The sequence below is a fragment of the Cyrtonyx montezumae genome, unplaced genomic scaffold (genome assembly GCF_038088225.1).
Source record: "Cyrtonyx montezumae isolate F1298 unplaced genomic scaffold, pur_monq_1.0 scaffold_29, whole genome shotgun sequence".
Classification (NCBI taxonomy): Eukaryota; Metazoa; Chordata; class Aves; order Galliformes; family Odontophoridae; genus Cyrtonyx; species Cyrtonyx montezumae.
This window is the reverse complement of record NW_027072033.1, coordinates 8,829,059-8,846,832: the sequence shown is the minus strand read 5'-3', so window position 1 is coordinate 8,846,832 and position 17,774 is coordinate 8,829,059. Positions and strand designations below refer to the sequence as shown.

General features: G+C 36.6%; 1 protein-coding gene across 1 annotated transcript in view; it reads left to right on the top strand.

The window, feature by feature from the left end:
- The window catches only part of CHSY3 (chondroitin sulfate synthase 3), a 119,234-nt gene extending 105,682 nt beyond the window's left edge, over positions 1-13,552 (top strand). Inside the window, exon 3 of the mRNA XM_065740660.1 lies at positions 10,772-13,552. Coding sequence (XP_065596732.1) covers positions 10,772-12,337 — 1,566 coding nt within the window. The 3' untranslated portion in view covers positions 12,338-13,552. The remainder of the gene's footprint in view (positions 1-10,771) is intronic.
- The last annotated feature ends 4,222 nt before the right edge of the window (positions 13,553-17,774 follow it).

Below are 17,774 nucleotides of genomic sequence, written 5' to 3'. Positions count from 1 at the left end.
CTTCATAATTGAGAAGTGTAAAGTCACCAAATAATTTAAGTTTAATGAGATCTTGGAGATCATTTGGTCCTGTCCATTGTTCTAAAGCTGGGTAGGCTTTAGACTTGAGGATCAAAATTGCAGTAGATTGCACTGGGGTAAAGGTACTTGCACATAAGTTCTGAAATCTCATGTATTTGCAGAAGTGCGCAGTGGTGGCAGCGTGTTGTGGTGGAATGCCTACTGCCATGAAAATTAACAAATAATTCTTAATGCTAAACTATACAGTTGATTTCACATTTTTTCAATACCTGATTTCTTTGGACACATCTTTTAGTTAGATAAACTTCTGTTCTTTTTTTCCCCCAAAATATTTATGGAAAGTAAAGCACCTTTTCCAAATGGGTTCAATCTTCAAGATGCACAGGTTTGCTCATTTTTGCTATCTCTTTTGTACTGAGATGAATCGGGCTGAAAACTGGGTAAAGCTGAGGTTAAAAAACTGTTTATGAGCTTGAAACCCATATTTTTTACTCTAAAACTATTCTACTCCTTCCAATTTTAGCCTTAAGCAAACAATCCTTACACAAAATTCCTAAAACCCAAACAAAATGAAAAACCTTTTTGGTCCTAATAACTAATTACAATAATTTATTATAAATATAAACTTTTCATTTAGCCAAAAATGTGGCCAGTTAGTGGGGTGGAGAAGCATTTCCAGTGTGAAGCAATTTACCTCAGCAGTTAAATGCTGGAGATCATAGTCCTTGAGCTGATTTTTATTTTTTCAAACTAGTTTACTATTGAGCAGCATTTCATAAGTTTTAAGTTACATTTCTTATTTCATTCAGTATTTTAGCCAAATATAAGTCAATTCTTTCAGAATTTGCATTTCTGTCCTTTTATGAGTAAAAAAGAATGCTTGATTCCATTATGCTGGTCTACTCACTGCCATTAATCTGGAAGAACTACACTCTTACAAACTCTGTAAAAATGTAATCAGTACGTTTAAAAATGTCTTTATAAGACATACACATATTTAATATGCAGCTACAAAACGTGGTTAAACATTAACTTCAAGAAGTAAGAGAAAACATGTTATTTTAATAACATCTTACTCTTCAGTGTAGAACACTTCTGTAAGCATGCTACTGAATCATAAAATAGAATATATATTCGTGTCAATAAAATTAATAAGTGCTTTATTGTCACTATGGAGTTTATTTATTTTAAAAAGTTAAAATTACCTCTTAAATAATGCATGTATTTTAAAATGTTTTATTATTTTTCCTTCTTGATCTTAAACAATCCCTTTATCATAGTGTTATTTAAAGAAGTAAGAATCTATTGTGAAATATTTATTACCTTTTTAACACATTGAGATGAGTTGTCCCAGTTTGCATTTTAGCTCTTGGTAAATGAAAGATTTTGTAACACACAAGCAACAACATCAAAATCTTTAAAATTTTTAGTCACCAACATTTTGTGCCAGGAAAAAAAGAATGGAAAAGAAAACCTTAAAGATCGTACATTTGGTCAGAAATATCAAATTCTATCCACTGAATTCCAGAAAAAAATGATGGTATGGTGATATGGTGGCTATCTGAATTGTTTCAGTATGTCTTGTGAACTAAGCTAATACATTTGTTTGATTATGAACTTCACTGAAACAGAGTTCTGCATCTGTGTAGCTGATCAGAAATCTGAACTCTGTAATTATTCTTCTATGTACATTATTACCACATAAGCTGATTTACAGTTTACAACAAATTACCCAAATGGAAATGTGATATTTTTGTGATTAATTGATAATATGTGTGGACTCACAACATATGCCATTGTTCAGATATTCCTTTTTCAGAATTATTCCAGAAATAATTTTTACTCAACAACTGACCTTTTGTTACAAAAAGTTTATGAGCAATTACATTATTTTTATGACAAGCTGGTTTTCTTAAGCTTTTGATTTTTTAATTCTGATTTTTAATGCAGAGAGTTAGGCAACATTCTATGGCTTGTGATATGTGGTGCCCAGTACTGACAACTTACGAGGAAGAATAAGTCTAGCTGAAGAAGCTGCATGCCTGTATCTTAGACTGTTATCCTCTACAGAAACAGTACATCTTATGTTGTTTTGCAAAAGTTCAAAAGTTCTTTCTTAATTGAAAGAAGTTTCCTAACTTTTGAAATACCTAATTCAGCAGTGAATAAAACATAGAGAAAAATAATAATTTAAAATAATCATAATTTCTGGTTCATTGGAAGAAATTTAAAACATAAACATAAAATGTGAAAATCACATCATAGATAGCTAGCATCATGTGCAAGAAGAGCATCTTGAAACATCCATCTTGTAATGTCTCTCTTAGGCTGCTGGAAAATTTTGAAATTTGAAGGGTTTTTTTTTGTTTTGTGTTGTTGTTCAATTCTAAGCTTTTCCAAAAAGATATATATATATAAAGGTCCTTGACTAATGTGAAAAAGGAGGTGGGGCTAACACCCAAAAAAGATTCGATATTAACTTTTATTAATTAACCAAAGATGAGGGCCATCAGTAAGTAATTAATACACAATTCTACTTTTTTCGAGAGTCCAAAAATTTTTTATTTTGAGCACTGCATGTCATATATAGCTATCAGTATATATATAAAACACAAATAGCTAACAAATAAGAAATTAAACTCCACTCTAGTGAGTGAGCAATCCTAATGCTGAAGGTACCATTAATTGAAATTTTCTGGTAGCCCTACGTATCAGAACTGTAATCAATAAATAATGTTTTGTTTGTTCTGGGGACAAAGCAGGAAGGCTGTTCATTGTTATGTCTTTTTTTTACTGTGTCTGTTAATAATGAGTGAAACAGAATAATACTCAACACTTTCTTCTGTGGCTGTGTTAGCTCAAATTTACCCCTCCAGGAAGCATTAACAGATGTACTTGTCAATATGCAGGATGATTCAATATTTGTATACCTAGCGCTCAACAGTTTTTCTCTACTTAAATTATAATTATGTTCCAGTTCTCTCTGTATTGTTTCTCTGTGTATATAAGGTTAATGTGAAGGCATACTATGAAGACAACAGCAGGCTTTAACTGTCTACAATAACTTGAATAGTAAAATGTTAATCTTTGTTCCATTTTTGTGTGTCAGAGTGCTCCATGACAGTTGCTTACATGCATTATAAAACACAAAGGCATGGGTTTGTTAAAAAATAAATAAGAAGCAATTACAATCAATGTTTTTAACTATAAACCTGGTTTGTTAGGATTTAAGTAGAAACATAAAGAAGAGATTTTGGCTAAGGACTGCATATAGGCACAGGATGTGAAGTGCTTTCAGTGTAATGTCTGTAGGAAACTTGTCTTCTGCCAGTTAACATATAATTAATGGCTCTGAAGACACAAACACTGTATCATTGGTTAGAAATGAATGGATCTTTCAGTTCTTTAATTCCCCTTTTCTAGAGCGATCTGGTGTTTTTTATCATGTAATCAAACTCTAAAGTTGTATGTATTAATTAATTGGAAATGTGATTTAAGTGTTCTTTTTTTTTCGGCTAGCTAGAAAATTCCCTTTAATTTTGTATCCATGCAAATATACAGCATGGTTTTCTCTCATCAATTGTAGAATCATAGAATCCTTAGAATTGGAAGGGTCTTCTGAAGGCCATCTAGTCCAGTTTGCCTGCAACGAACAAGGACATCCACAGCTAGATAAGGTTGCCCATGGTTTTCTCCAGCCTCATCTTGAAAGCTTCATATTTATATTTTCTTTAGATTTTTTTTCTGAAGATTTTTTTCTAATATCTACCCTCTTTGAGCTTGAAACTATTTCCCCTTGTTCTACCACCACCCCGCTAAAGAGTCTGTCCCCTTCTTTCCTGTATCTTCCCTTTACGTACTGAAAGGCTGCTATCAGGTCTTCCCAGAGCCTTCTCTTCTCCATGCTGAAGAATCCTAGGTCTCTCAGTCTGTCCTTGCAGGAGAGGTGTTCAATTTCATGAACCATTTCTGTGGCCCTTTTCTGGATGTGCTCCAGCAGGTCTGTGTGTCTCCTGTACTGAGGAGTCCGCATCTGAATGCAATACTCCCAGTGAGGCCTTACCAGCACCGAGTAGAGGGGCAGAGCTACCTCCTTCAGCATGCTGGCCATGCTTCTTTTGATGGAGCCCAGGGTACAGTTGCCCTTCTGGACTGCGAGGGCACATGACTGGCTCATGTCCAGCTTGCCATTCACCAGTACACCCAGGTCTTTTTTGGCAAGAACTGCACACAATGCTTTCATCCCCCAGCTTGTATTGGTTATGAGGGCTGCCTCGACCTAGATTTGAGGTCTTGCATTTGGATTTGTTAAACCTCATGAGGTTCTTCTGGGCCTACTGATCAAACCTATCTAGGTCCCTCTGGATGCTATCCTGTCCCTCTGGTGTGTCAACCACACCCCACAGCTTAGTGTCAACAGCAAATTTGGTGAGGGTGCACTCAACCCAATTGACAATTACATTGATGAAGATATTAAAGAGTATTGGCCCCAGCATTGATCCCTAGGGTTGCACTACTCATCACCGATCTCCATCCTGACATTAAGCCATTGACCACCACTCTCAGGACTATATCTTACAGCCAGTTCTTTGTCCATCAAACAGTCCATCCATCAGATCCATATCTTTACAATTTGGAGATAAGGTTGTTGTGAAGTACCATGTCAAAGGCCTTATTGAAATCAAGATAGATGACATCAGTGGCTCTTCCTGTGTCCATTGATGCAGTGACGCCATCATTGAAGACCACTAGGTTGGTCAAGCAGGGTTCACTCTTGGTGAAGCCTTAGTAGTTTTTCTGTGTCGCCTCCCTGCCTTCCATGTGCCTTAGCAAAGCTTCAGGAGGATCTCTTTCAAGATCTTCCCCAGCACAGAAGTGAGACTGACAGGTCAGTAGTTCTCAGGGCCATCTTTTTTTACCCTTTCTAAAAATGGGTGTGGTGTTACCTTTTTTCCAGTCACCAGAGACTTCACTTAATCTCTCTCTTTTACTTATTGAATGTATTCAGAGATAGTACAATTCTTACTTTCATTTTGCGAAGTTAAACAGGACAAATAACATTAATATCTTCTCACAGAGCAGTTTGCAGTCCTGGTAAATACCATTTGCATTGATTTGGGCCCACACATTTCATGAAGATGTGAATTCAAATGTGTCTGTAAGAGTCTGCTGTGTCTTTCAGAAATACTCTGACAGAAGCAAACACAGGATTCTCATTTTCATTTTTAGATGAGAAAACACTGATGTCCATTCACCTGCTGTTCAGGCAGACATTATAATCCCAGACTCGTATCCTATGTAGATTCTTCATGTGAGTGAAATGTCCCTTTAAGTTACTGGAAAAGTATTGGGTAAATCTTCATGTTCAGGAAAACTAAATTCTAAAAAGCAAGAAGAATAAAGTTAGTAATAGTTCCTGTTGATCATATTTTTAATTTTTTTAAAAGCTAAGTTTAGATAAAATGTTGGGCAGTTTAGTAGCATCATAGATTTAGTATTGGCTAAAGTTGATTTAGGATTAAGTAGCATGTATTTGCTGTTAAATGGAAGCAATTGTTTTTAAACAATGCTCAAAGAAAATTATGTTAATTTAAAATTCACTGTTCACATTCCATTATTTAATGTGCAATAGTCTTGCAATAACGTGTATCAGTTTGGGCTTTTGTGTGTACTTAGAACTTTTTTTTTTTTTTTACATCAATAAATAGTGAAGATTACAGTTTCAGAGCTTGAAATGGAAATTGCGTTGAGCTTACATATTTTCTATTGTATTTCTCTGCTGCAATAATCAAGTGTTGCCATTATTCTAATTTCTTTCTTCTTCCCTTCCTTCCCCTCCCCTCCCCTCCACTCCCCTTCCCTTTTTTTCCTTTTCCTTTTCCTTTTCCTTTTCCTTTTCCTTTTCCTTTTCCTTTTCCTTTTTCTTTTCCTTTTCCTTCCTTCTTGCAATTCACAGTTCCATTGGGCATAATACACATGTTTCTTGCCAATCTCTAATTTCAGTTGGCTTTAAAAGAGACAAGCAGCAACGCCTGCCAAGTCTTGTATTTGTTCTGCTATAATAATGGAATTGTTTAGGCAGTGTACTCTTCAAGAAAATCACAAAGTCATCCAATATGAAAAATAGAAATGTTGTACATGTATTTATTGTATGGAAAATATCTTCTTCAAATCACCACTTTCAGTAAATGTAGAATGATTCCATTATGTCAGGGTATGTGTTTGCTTGACCAAATATTCTCTCACTATAGTAGGATGTAGAAGAAACCAAAGGAGGTAGGAGAGAGTAAAAGCACATTATGACTCAGTCTCATCTGAGTTGTCGTCAGTCTGTAACACTGAAATGTTCTGGAGAAATTGTACCTTAGTGTTGAAAATGATGGAAGTCTCCCATTAGGCTGTGTGCTCAGGTTTTGATGTAAAGATGGAGCACAGTCCTGACAAAAAGTACTTGAGGGTACTGGTGGATGACACACTGAACATGAGCCAGTAATGCAGCACAGAAAGCCAACCATATGCTGGGCTGCATAAAAAAAAAATGTGTCCAGCAAGGTGAGGGAGGTGATCCTGCTCCTTTACTTTGTGAAATGATATGTCACCTGGAATTCTCTGTCCAGATATGGAGTCCTTAGTACAAGAGAGACATGGACTTGTTTGAATGCATCCAGAGAAGGGCCACAAAAATTACCCAAGGGATGGAACACCTCACAGTGAGGACAGGCTGAGGGATCTGGGGCTTTCAGCCTGGAGAAGAGAAGGCTCTGGGGAGACCTGCTAGTGGCTTTCCAGTATCTACAGGGGGGTTGTAAGGAAGACAGATTCTTTAGCAGGGTCTATGATAACAGGACAAGGGAAATGGTTTCTTAATAAAATATGGGAGATTTAGATGAGAAATGAGAAAAATGGTATTTTACAGTAACAGTAGTAATGCACTAGAACAGGTTCCCCAGAGATGTGGGCTCCCATTCCTGAAGACACTCAAGGCTGGAGAAGGCTCTGATTAAGATATATATAGCCCTGTTGGACAACATGAGCTTTGAAGGTCCATTCCAACTCAGAATTATTCTGTGATGAGTCTGTGATCTTTGGTTGATGTGTCAGTATTTTCTCTTCTGCTTTTGAGCCCTTTATGTGTCAGAGCTATCCATATGAAAAGAGAGTTATTATTCCTATCCATCTCCCTTTACAGTATATATTATTGCCTTGGGCAGTGTCTTTCTCTTTGTAAGTTATCAATTTCATGTGGAAAAATAAGGTATTTATAAAGTAACTGCAGATGGTGTTCAAGATTCAGGTGCGCTATGGACTTACACAATGGCAGTTATGCTTCTGAATCATTCTGGACTTCAGAATCACATAATTGCAGGGGTTGTAAGGGATGTCAAGAGATCATTTTGTCCAACCCTTTCTGCTAATGCTGTTTTCCTACAGTATGTTACAGGTTTCCAGACACGTCATGAATATTTCCAAAGCAGGAGACTCCACAACCTCTCTGGGCAACCTGTTCCTTTGTTCTGTCATTTTCACTGTAAAGTTCTTCACGTATCTTGTGTGGAACTTTCTGTGCTGATTCTGTATGACCTGTTTGCTTTTTCTTTCATGACTACTGAGCAGCGAGGTGACGTTAGCACATAACTGCCTACTATATAATTGTATAACTTTCCAGAGTGTTATTTTTATGACTGCTATAGATGCAAACTGAACTTCGCAAGGGAAAAAAAAAAAAAACATCTGAAATATTCAAGAAGTTCATTTCTCTTTTATTTGTTCTCTGGTGTTTGGGAATTATGATCTGCAATGGGCAAACAATGCATAGGAGTACTTAATATCTGTCTTCACAAAGAGTTTATACATATATGTTGTCAGTTGTTTTCTTGTTATTGAGATAGATTAAAAATATTCAGTAACAACCATGAAAATGGTTTAGTACAGTTTTGTATGTATGTGGTAATACTGTATTACTGAGTTGATGCAAACTTCATTGCTGCTGTTAATCTGCTGTTGATTATCAAAAGTTAAGTCACTGATATAATGGAATACATCTCACTATGATTTCAGTGGAGCATACCAAATAAACAAAGGCATCTGAAATTAGAATGTAATAAAAATCCACTATTTATGTAAATAGAATATCCCTTTTGAATGACTGCTGCTAGTGAATCTGCTGTGAAGCTGTGCTTTTAATAAATCAAGGAAGCGTTTTGGAAAAAATTGCACAATAAGAGAAGTTTTTAGTTTTACAGTGACAGTTTGTCAACTGTAAAAAGTATTTGTAGTAAAAATTTACTTAGTTAAAAGAACCTTACTTTGAAGATTGAGATGCCATTAAGTTAAATGTGTAACGACTGTTATGATTGTTTCAGTCTTACTCAAATACTGTCTTTGTGGAGAAAGAAGAGAAACTTGATTTCAACAATGATGCTAGTAACCCCCTCCCAGAGAGTTTGTGTGCCTACATTCCTGGTTGTCTTCTTCACCTGCTGTAGTTGTCCCTGATAGATCAGGGATTGAGCCAGATGGACACAGAGGTTCCTTCTAACCTCAACTATTCCTGGATTCTGGGATTCTTTAACTCAGTACTTTTAGTGTTGGTGCATGTTCTCTGTGATAGCAAAGAAATCACCAAACCATTTCTTTGGTTCAACTCATCTGAATTGGAAAGAAAAATACATATCTCTCAAGACAGGACAAATGTGCTCTGACAGCTTTAGACAGGAGGTGTTATGTGAATGAGAATAGTATTAATTTTTTTTGTAACTAGTACTGTCATTCTGTAATATATGTTAAAGGCAAACTTAAGATCACTGAAGGTATTATTCATAATTAGGTTATTATTTTCCTGTCCTGATTTGGCCTGGTTTGGCCTAGTTCATAAAACCGTGACATTTCCACTGTTGCCTAAAAAATGCTCACCTGAATAATTGTAAACAGAGATTTTCAGCCTAAATGGGATAGGGAAAGAGATTCTATAAATTTGTCTTAAGCCTCTATGTTACTCAGTATGGCAGTGTCTGTTTTTTGTGATTTTTGATGCCAATTGCTTTTTGAATACTTGTTGTAGATCTTAGCTTGTTAAGAGTTAACATATATTTATTGCCTTATGCTAATTATTTCCTGTAGCAAAATCTCCATTCTTTAAAGAAATACAGTTAAAATGGTTTACATGTTTTCAGACTGAGACATTAGATAACACTTGTCTTCATTTCCTCAATATATTAAAGACCATCTTCGATACCAAGTATATATATATATACCTAAACTTACAACATATCCTGGAACAAGATTTTCTATGTCATTAGCATATTTTCTGTATGTATTAATAACTGACCAGTCTGGTTTTAGATGAAAAATATCAGACTCTTTTCCTACAACTACTACTCAGTGGCAATTTCTCTTTAACTATGGAATTAGGAGATGTTGTGTATATCACGTTTATTTTTGGACTGAAAGTTTTACTCCTCCATAATACTCTATTTTAACGAATGTATATTCATAACATTAAATATATAATGAGTTAAGTGTGCTTTTAGGGAGTGAAGCTGAGTCAGAAATTGTTTTATGACTTTGTTGTAGTTCAGCTGTTTGAACAGAAGCCTATAAAGGCCAGATATTTTAAAATCCTAGACTTGTGCTTAATGTATAAAATATATCTCTTCTATATTTAGTAGACATTACAATTAGTAATCTGCCAGAAGACTTTTTTTGCCACAAAAATAAACTCAGGATGAGTTATACTAGCAGAATCTGTAGTTTAATTGATGTACTATTGTATGTTTCACCTCTGAGACACATATTCCAGTTCTTATGTATCTTTCCCTTAATTCTTTGTCCCCTTGTTAGTCCCCAACAGAAAAAATAAAAATAATAAAAATAAAAATAAAAATAGAAATAGAAATAGAAATAGAAATAAAAATAAAAAAATAAAAATAAAAATAATGTGTTGAAGTGAAGTCCATTTGCTTAATGAACACTAAGTAGTACTATCCATTTGCTATCCATTGTTTTAGGAAGTACAAGCAGCTATGTACTCTGAAGATAGAAATCCAGGATCCTGTTAAAAAATGCATCTTCAGTTTTGCTAAACTTTTGGTAAGGCTCTGTGCTAGTTAGGTTTTAGATGCATCTGAAGTCTTGATGTTTCTTGCATAACATCCATCATTCAGCCTGCACTTGAGAAATCAGAAAAATTAACAACAGACCTCAGTTAGGGGTTTGATTAATGTTGCAGTTAAATTATAGAATCATAGAATGGCTTAGGTTGTAGGGGACCTTAAAGCCTATCCATTTTCACCCTCCTCCCATGGGAAGACCTGCCACCCATTAGAAAAGCTGCCCAAGGAACCATCAAGCTTGACCTTGGACACCTCAAGGGATGGGGCATCCTTAGCATCTCTGGGCAGCCTGTGCCAGTACTCTCTGAATGAAAAATTTATTCTCATCTAACTTAAATCTTCTTTTACTTTAAAGCCATTCCCCCTTGTCCCATCACAACGTAAACGAAGTAAAGATCATCCCCAAATATCTGCCATTCTGTTTAGTTAGGTTAGTTGCTTTCTGTGACTTGTACTGTAATTGAGACCAAAATCAACTAAAACCAGTAGTCTCTATTGAATACTTTAAAATTCTTTGCTTAAAGACAGCCATGATCTGTCAGAATTGCTGATGATCAACAGTACCAATGTAGATCATTTCATAGGTAGAAGCAGTGTCAGTTAGTTAATGTCTTTCTTTTTCTTTCTCTGTTTTCTAGATGCAGCAATTGTTTCATGAGAACTATGAACACAACCGCAAAGGTTATATTCAAGACCTTCACAACAGCAAAATTCACACAGCCATAACACTTCATCCAAACAAAAGGCCAGCCTACCAATACAGGCTGCACAATTACATACTGAGCCGCAAAATTTCCGAACTGCGCTATCGGACCATTCTTCTCCATAGGGAACGTGCCCTCATGAGCAAACTCAGCAACAGCAAAGTAACTAAGGAAGATCAGCAACTGGGAGTGATACCATCTTTCAATCATTTCCAGCCACGTGAAAGATCTGAAGTCATTGAGTGGGAATTCCTGACAGGAAAATTTCTTTACTCAATGGTGGAGAGCCAACCACCCCGGCAGAGTGTGAGCAGTGTCCTGCGGGCTGCACTAGATGACACTGTGATGCAAGTAATGGAAATAATAAATGAGAACTCTAGATCTAGAGGAAGGCTGATTGATTTCAAGGAAATACAATATGGCTATCGCAGGGTGGACCCTATGCATGGGGTAGAGTACATCCTGGATTTACTACTCTTGTACAAAAGGCACAAAGGAAGGAAAGTTACGGTTCCAGTGAGGCGTCACGCTTACCTTCAGCAACTATTCAGCAAACCTTTCTTCAGAGAAGCAGAAGAACTTGATGTAAGAAGCCTGCTGGAGGATACCAATACTGACACGCAATCTTTCTCTTTTCTTTCAAATTCTTTAAAGATTTTTTCTTCATCGTTCCAAGATACCAAAGACATTGTGGGACACAGTGACAAGAAAATACATATTCTTGTCCCTCTTGTAGGAAGATTTGATGTTTTCTCAAAATTTATGGAAAACTTTGAGAAGACTTGCCTGATTCCCAGACAGAATGTAAAGCTGGCAGTAATTCTCTTCAGTTCCGAGTTAGGACAAGACTCCATCAAACATATAGATCTGATGAAAGAATATAGCATTAAGTATCCTAAGGCAGATATGACCCTGGTTCCTATGGCAGGAAAGTTTTCCAGAGGTTTAGGCCTTGAAATGGCCTCATCCCAATTTGACAATGGTACTTTGCTGTTGTTCTGTGACGTTGATCTGATATTCACACCAGACTTCCTACAGAGATGCAGAGAAAACACTATTCAGGGAGAACAGGTTTACTACCCTATCATCTTCAGCCAGTATGATCCAAAAGTAGTCTATGGAGCTAACCCTCCAACTGAGAGTAGTTTTATTTTCACAAAGAGAACTGGATTTTGGAGGGAGTATGGATTTGGAATCACCTGCATTTACAAAAGTGATCTACTTACTGCTGGTGGATTTGATACCTCAATTCAAGGCTGGGGTCTTGAGGATGTAGACCTCTATACTAAAGTGATAACATCAGGCCTGAAGGCTTTTAGAAGTCAAGAAGTGGGAGTTGTTCATATTTTTCACCCAGTGCGATGTGACCCAAGTTTAGATCCAAAACAATACAAAATGTGCTTAGGATCCAAAGCAAGTACATTTGCTTCAACCATGCAGCTTGCTGAACTCTGGCTAGAGAAACATTTTGGTGTCAGATACAATCGAACACACTCCTGACATCCCAACCCATTTGGCCTTTTAAGGGGAGTTTACCTCATTGTTTTAATTATTTTATTTTGATGTTGTATTTTTAAACACCCTTCTCATTGTCTTCCAAAGACTGTTGACCTCAAACAAGATGAGTCTGCTGTTCACTGATGTTTCTTATACCTACTGAAGTGATCAGGTGAACGCTTTCAGATTTCCTTTATTTGAAAATCAATCAAATCATAGCAGTCACGTGATCCCATGAAGCACATCCAGCATGAGAGACTGCATCAGAAGAATATTCTTTTTGGCTTAAGGATACAGTATCATCTTTGTTATATTCCTCAGACTTGATGTGATACAAGTATTTAATGGTGAAAGTACCACAAAAGTGCTTTATGCTTCTTCTGGGGATGGAACTTTGTTAGATAAACTTGAGTTTTATAATTTATATGAGAACTTATATGTATAAACACTACTTTTCTTCGTCTTTAGAATTTTTAAAGTAAATGAATAACTATGATTGTATCTTTATTTTTAAAAAGAAAAAAGAAAAGAAAATCTGAGGAGTTACTTGCAAATGCAACTGGTACTGGCTACCAAGTTACCTTAAATGTCTTAATAGAATAACAAACTCCTCATTGTAGTTCACTCTAAGTGTAAATGAACTTTATTTTCACAAGGAACAGAATTTAATCAAATCCTCAAGTACGCTTTAGGATATTTGTGAACCATTTTCTTTCATTTGCAGTCAAGAAGTTATGACATAAAGTGGTTATTTATGATAAAGTACAGGCAGACAATAGGCTTTTTTTGAAACAATAAGTTGGTGTTTCTCTTTTTAGAATGAATCTCTAATATATAATTTTCTTTTACATTCCTTTCATAAAGCTGCACTTGAACGAGAACATGAGAAGTTAAAGTTGTATCTTTTTTACATTTTCTGTGAATACTGGTACACAAAAACAATTTGTTGTTAAAATTAAAATAATTGTAGAATAATTATTTAAGTTTTAAAATTTATAATTGCTGGTCAAAATTCTTTGCCAACATATTTATGTTAGTGAAGGTTATAAGACTTTGTTAAAATCTATCTCTCTGGACAGCCGGATGTTGTCATATTACTGATTTACAGAGTAAAGTATTTAAAATTATACCAACTTAAGATATAATGAAACCAACTCTTTGTATTTTAAGGAAATGTTTATATGGGGATCTATAAATGTGTGTGTGCGTGCTCATATGTGTATGCATATGTCCCTAAATATATACATATAAATAGGGATATATATATGTATATAAATAGAGATTTAAGATGTCCATTTTTATTTCAGTGAATTTGTTACAATTATTTTTACTACATGCTAGGAACATTTCATATTCTACTGAGGTAAGAGCTGAAAGATGTCCAAGAAACCATCAACCTTCAGCCAAACTTAAATATAACAGGTACATCTAATCTCATTATCCTAGATTCCAAACTCTATTTCAAATTGAACCAGGCAAAAAAAAAATAATAATTATTCATAGTGACACCCTCTCCCGCTACGCCCCCTCTGTTTCCTTTCTAACAACATCCAAAGGGTTGGAATTCACTAGCAGGTCTATTTCTATGAAGATATCCTGATAAAATATCCTGATAAATTTTGTAAGGCCTCAGAAGGGTGCATAGATCATTTAATGTCTCTTATCTGTGAGTGGCTTGTTCTGGATTAACTGTGCAAGGAAACAGGCATCCCTAAAGGGGAATGGGTAAACTCAGTAATTAAAGGGTTGCCCATTGCCTTTTTATATGCTTCAAAAAAGGCCAGGTCCATTGCCTCAGAAAAGGTGGGATTTGTGCTAGATGACAGCGGATAGAAAGTAACTCACACGTCTGCTCTCCCAGATGAGAGCTTCTTGTTTGTCATTCTTCTGGAGATTCTTTTCTTCCATTGCATCAACGGCACCACACAGCTTAGTGTCATCAGCAAACTACTAATGGTGCATTTAATCCTATTATGTCCTTTCCTATTCAAAGGAAGATACTTCTCTGAGGCCCTCTGTATGCTCCTGTGGGTTTTGCTCCAAGTTTCCCTACATGTTTCATGCACATGAGTGAAAACAGGAGTGAAAATAATGAGAATAGTGATTACAAATGTATAAGGAAATCATAATCTCTGGTTAGGTATAAGGTGGTGTTTATTTCAATATTTTAACTTAGTGTCCACAAAGAATTCACTCAGTTCAAAGTAAAATAGTAGAGTAGAACAAGAAATTAAACCAATCATTAACTGGGGATTAAGATGTATACAGAGGGCTTGCAGGATCAGGTGATCAGGTCCTAAGTGAAATGTATCTACCAGTATAAATATTTATTTAGTGTCTGACTGGTTCATTTGTTTATATGCTGAATGAATTTGATTAAAAAAAAAACCCTGATTATAAATGTCTAATATGAATTATTGCATTGACTTTTGAAGTAACTATCCTGAGATAACTTGAGAACTTGTGTTAGTTTGTTTAAGGAGTACATGCCTTCTAAAGAGATCATATTAAAAAGAAGAAAAAAAGCACAAAAGTGTTGAGTAGTATTATGGATATATAGATTAAAATGGGAATGTCTCTGCTAACCATTTCCTTTTGTCTAGTCTGAATCACAGTGTCTACTGTAAAATGAAATTTCTCAGTGTACATTGTCACTTTGTAAATGTGTAATTAATGGATCCACAATAGAACAAAATGACAGGTTTTTCCAAAACCTCCTTACCATGAAAGTACGTTACCTGTTTTCACTTCTGGGAAGGAGCTTGCATACTGTTTGCACTTGGGCTTTTAGACACTGCCATTCTTAAAATGATCTCATAATCTTAGCAACACATGACCTAGCCCAATCCTGACATGGCTTCCAGTTCACAGTACTTAATTTGAGAGTGTTTGCATCAGAGTATACTTTTTCTCAACCTGGAGAAAGCCAGAATTCTGGGGGAGTGGGGCAGTTAGCTTTGGGAGTTACCATCTTCTATCTAGGGCACCTCCTGGCTGCTACCAGCGCTGCTCAACATGCCTCCTTGGAGCTGCAAGTAGACAACCCAAGCCAGCACAGAAGAGCTGGTTGCTGCTGCTGGATGCTTTTGGGAAGCAGAAGTGCAATTTAAATCAGGGTTTGGGATGAGTGAATGGGGGATATCAAACTGAAGTTTTACTGGGATAGGACAACATAGTGTCAAGCACAGAACCTCCCTTTTCCTGTGCAAAGAAGAATGTGATTCCACTGAAGTTAATCATTTCCTGTCTGGTATCTTGGTGAAGGAAAGGAAGAGCAAAAGCAGTAGTCCATTCACTCAGTGGGGTAAGTGGGGCTGAACTGTGCACCTGAATACCTACTCTATTGTGGAAAAATATGGGGAAAAAATGACAAAAGCTCTATGCCAGAAAGAGTTACACAGATAATTGCTTTGTGCACTCACAAAAGACTAGAAAGGTGCACACAGAAGTGCTTATTTGAGCCTTAAAACACTGTGTGGTCAACAGTGCCACACTGCTCTTGAAAAAGTTGCAATGATGGTAAAATGGTTTAGGAGTGTACTGTAGATCCTAAGGGAATGTGGAGATTTCCAGGAAAAAGAACAGAGCAAATAAGTGATTCGAATATCTTTTGGTGTAATAATTAGTTAACACATACTATTCTACATTGGGTATTTTGCTCCAAAGAACAGTGCCAACTTTAAATACAAACAACGCATATTTATTGTCTACATCTTTTATTTTCCAGCACCTTGAAGTCAGTAAGAATTATTGGACGAAACTAAGAATTTGTAAGTTAATGTCTGGAAGACTGTTTGTGTTTCTACTTCACATTTTTAAAAGAGAATCAGTAGAGTGTAAAAAAGAGTATTGTGAGGTCCACCACGTTGTGAGGGTAGCAGTGATGATTATGGTCCTGAATTGAAGCACAGGATATTTGATAAAGGTCTAACTATTTAAAAGAACTGCATACTACTGGATGTTTTTCTCTAATGAAAGTCTGTATATAACATAAAGTTAAAGCAATACTTTCTTAATTCCTTGATTTTTTAGAATAATTTTCTGTATGTCCTCTTCTCTTGGCATTTATTCACTTGATTAATCAGTTGATTTAACATAACTCATCATCTCCTTCCTGTTTTTTTCCTTTTCTAGGGTCTTCGAGTTTGCATTGTATAGTTACAATAGTTGCACGTTTTTGTTCAGAGCCTCCATTTTCCTGTGGAAAGAGGAATACGGTCCCTCTCAAGTTCTCTATTTCCTGTCAGGAGTTATGGTGAATGAAAAGAAGGGCACAAACAGTAGTCCATCCACTCAGAAGGGCTAGTGGGGCTGAACCATACACTTGAAGACCTACCACACCGTGGGAGACAGTACAGTACAGAATTTGAACATTTTGAACATGTAGCATGTTATTTCTGTTATGCTTTTGTGATGTCACTGCCACAAAAATCTGCTGAGCGAGTTTCCAGTCCTGCTTCAAATTGTTGCCATTTGCCTATACAAAAACGTCTGAGCTTTAAACCATCCCCCCTTGCCCTATTAAAAGTTGTCAAATTAAAAGTTGATTTTCCTGCTTTTTATAATCTTTTTTAAAAGAGTTGAAGGCTTGAAGGCTAAAATGAAGTCTTCTGGAACCTTCTTTTCTCTAGGATAAACAAGCCCAGCTTCCTCGGCCTATCTTCATAGGTGAGGTGCTGCAGCTCCATCATCTTCATGGCCCTTCTCTGGACCCTCTCCAAAAGCTCCAAATCTTTCCTGTGTTGGGGGCCCCAGACCTGGATTCAGTACTCCAGATGGGGCCTCACAAGGGTAGAGAAGGGAGGGACAATCGCCTCCCTGTCCCTGCTGACAACCCCTCTTCTGCTGGAGCCCAGGATACTATTGGCCTTCCAAGCTGCAAGAGCATACTTCCAGCTCATGTTCAGTTTTTCGTCCACCAGGATCCCCATGTCGTTCTCCACAGGGTTACTCTCAAGGATTTCTTCACCCAGGCTATGTATGTATCTGGGATTGCTCCAACACAATTACAAAACCTTGCACTTCGCTATGTTGAATGTCTTTTTGTTCACACAGGCACATCTTTCAAGTTTGTTGAGGTCTCTCTGGATGGTGTCCCTTCCTTCTAATGTGTCAACTGCACCACTCAGCTTGGTGTCATTGTCAATCTTGCTGACAGTGCACTTGAGCCTATCATCGATGTCATTGATGAAGATTTTGAAAAGCACAGGTCCCAAGACAGATTCCTGGGGGACACCACTTGTCACCAGCCTCCCCCTGGGCACAGTGCCATTCAACACAACCCTGTCTATGGCCTTCCAACCAAATCCTTTTTCAGCTGAATAATCCACCCCTTAAATCCCTATCTCTGAAGTTTAGAGAGTTTAGACATGGTAGGAGACTGTGTCCTGACAGTCTTGCACAAGTCTGGGTAGATGATATTGGTCACCTTCTCTTTGTC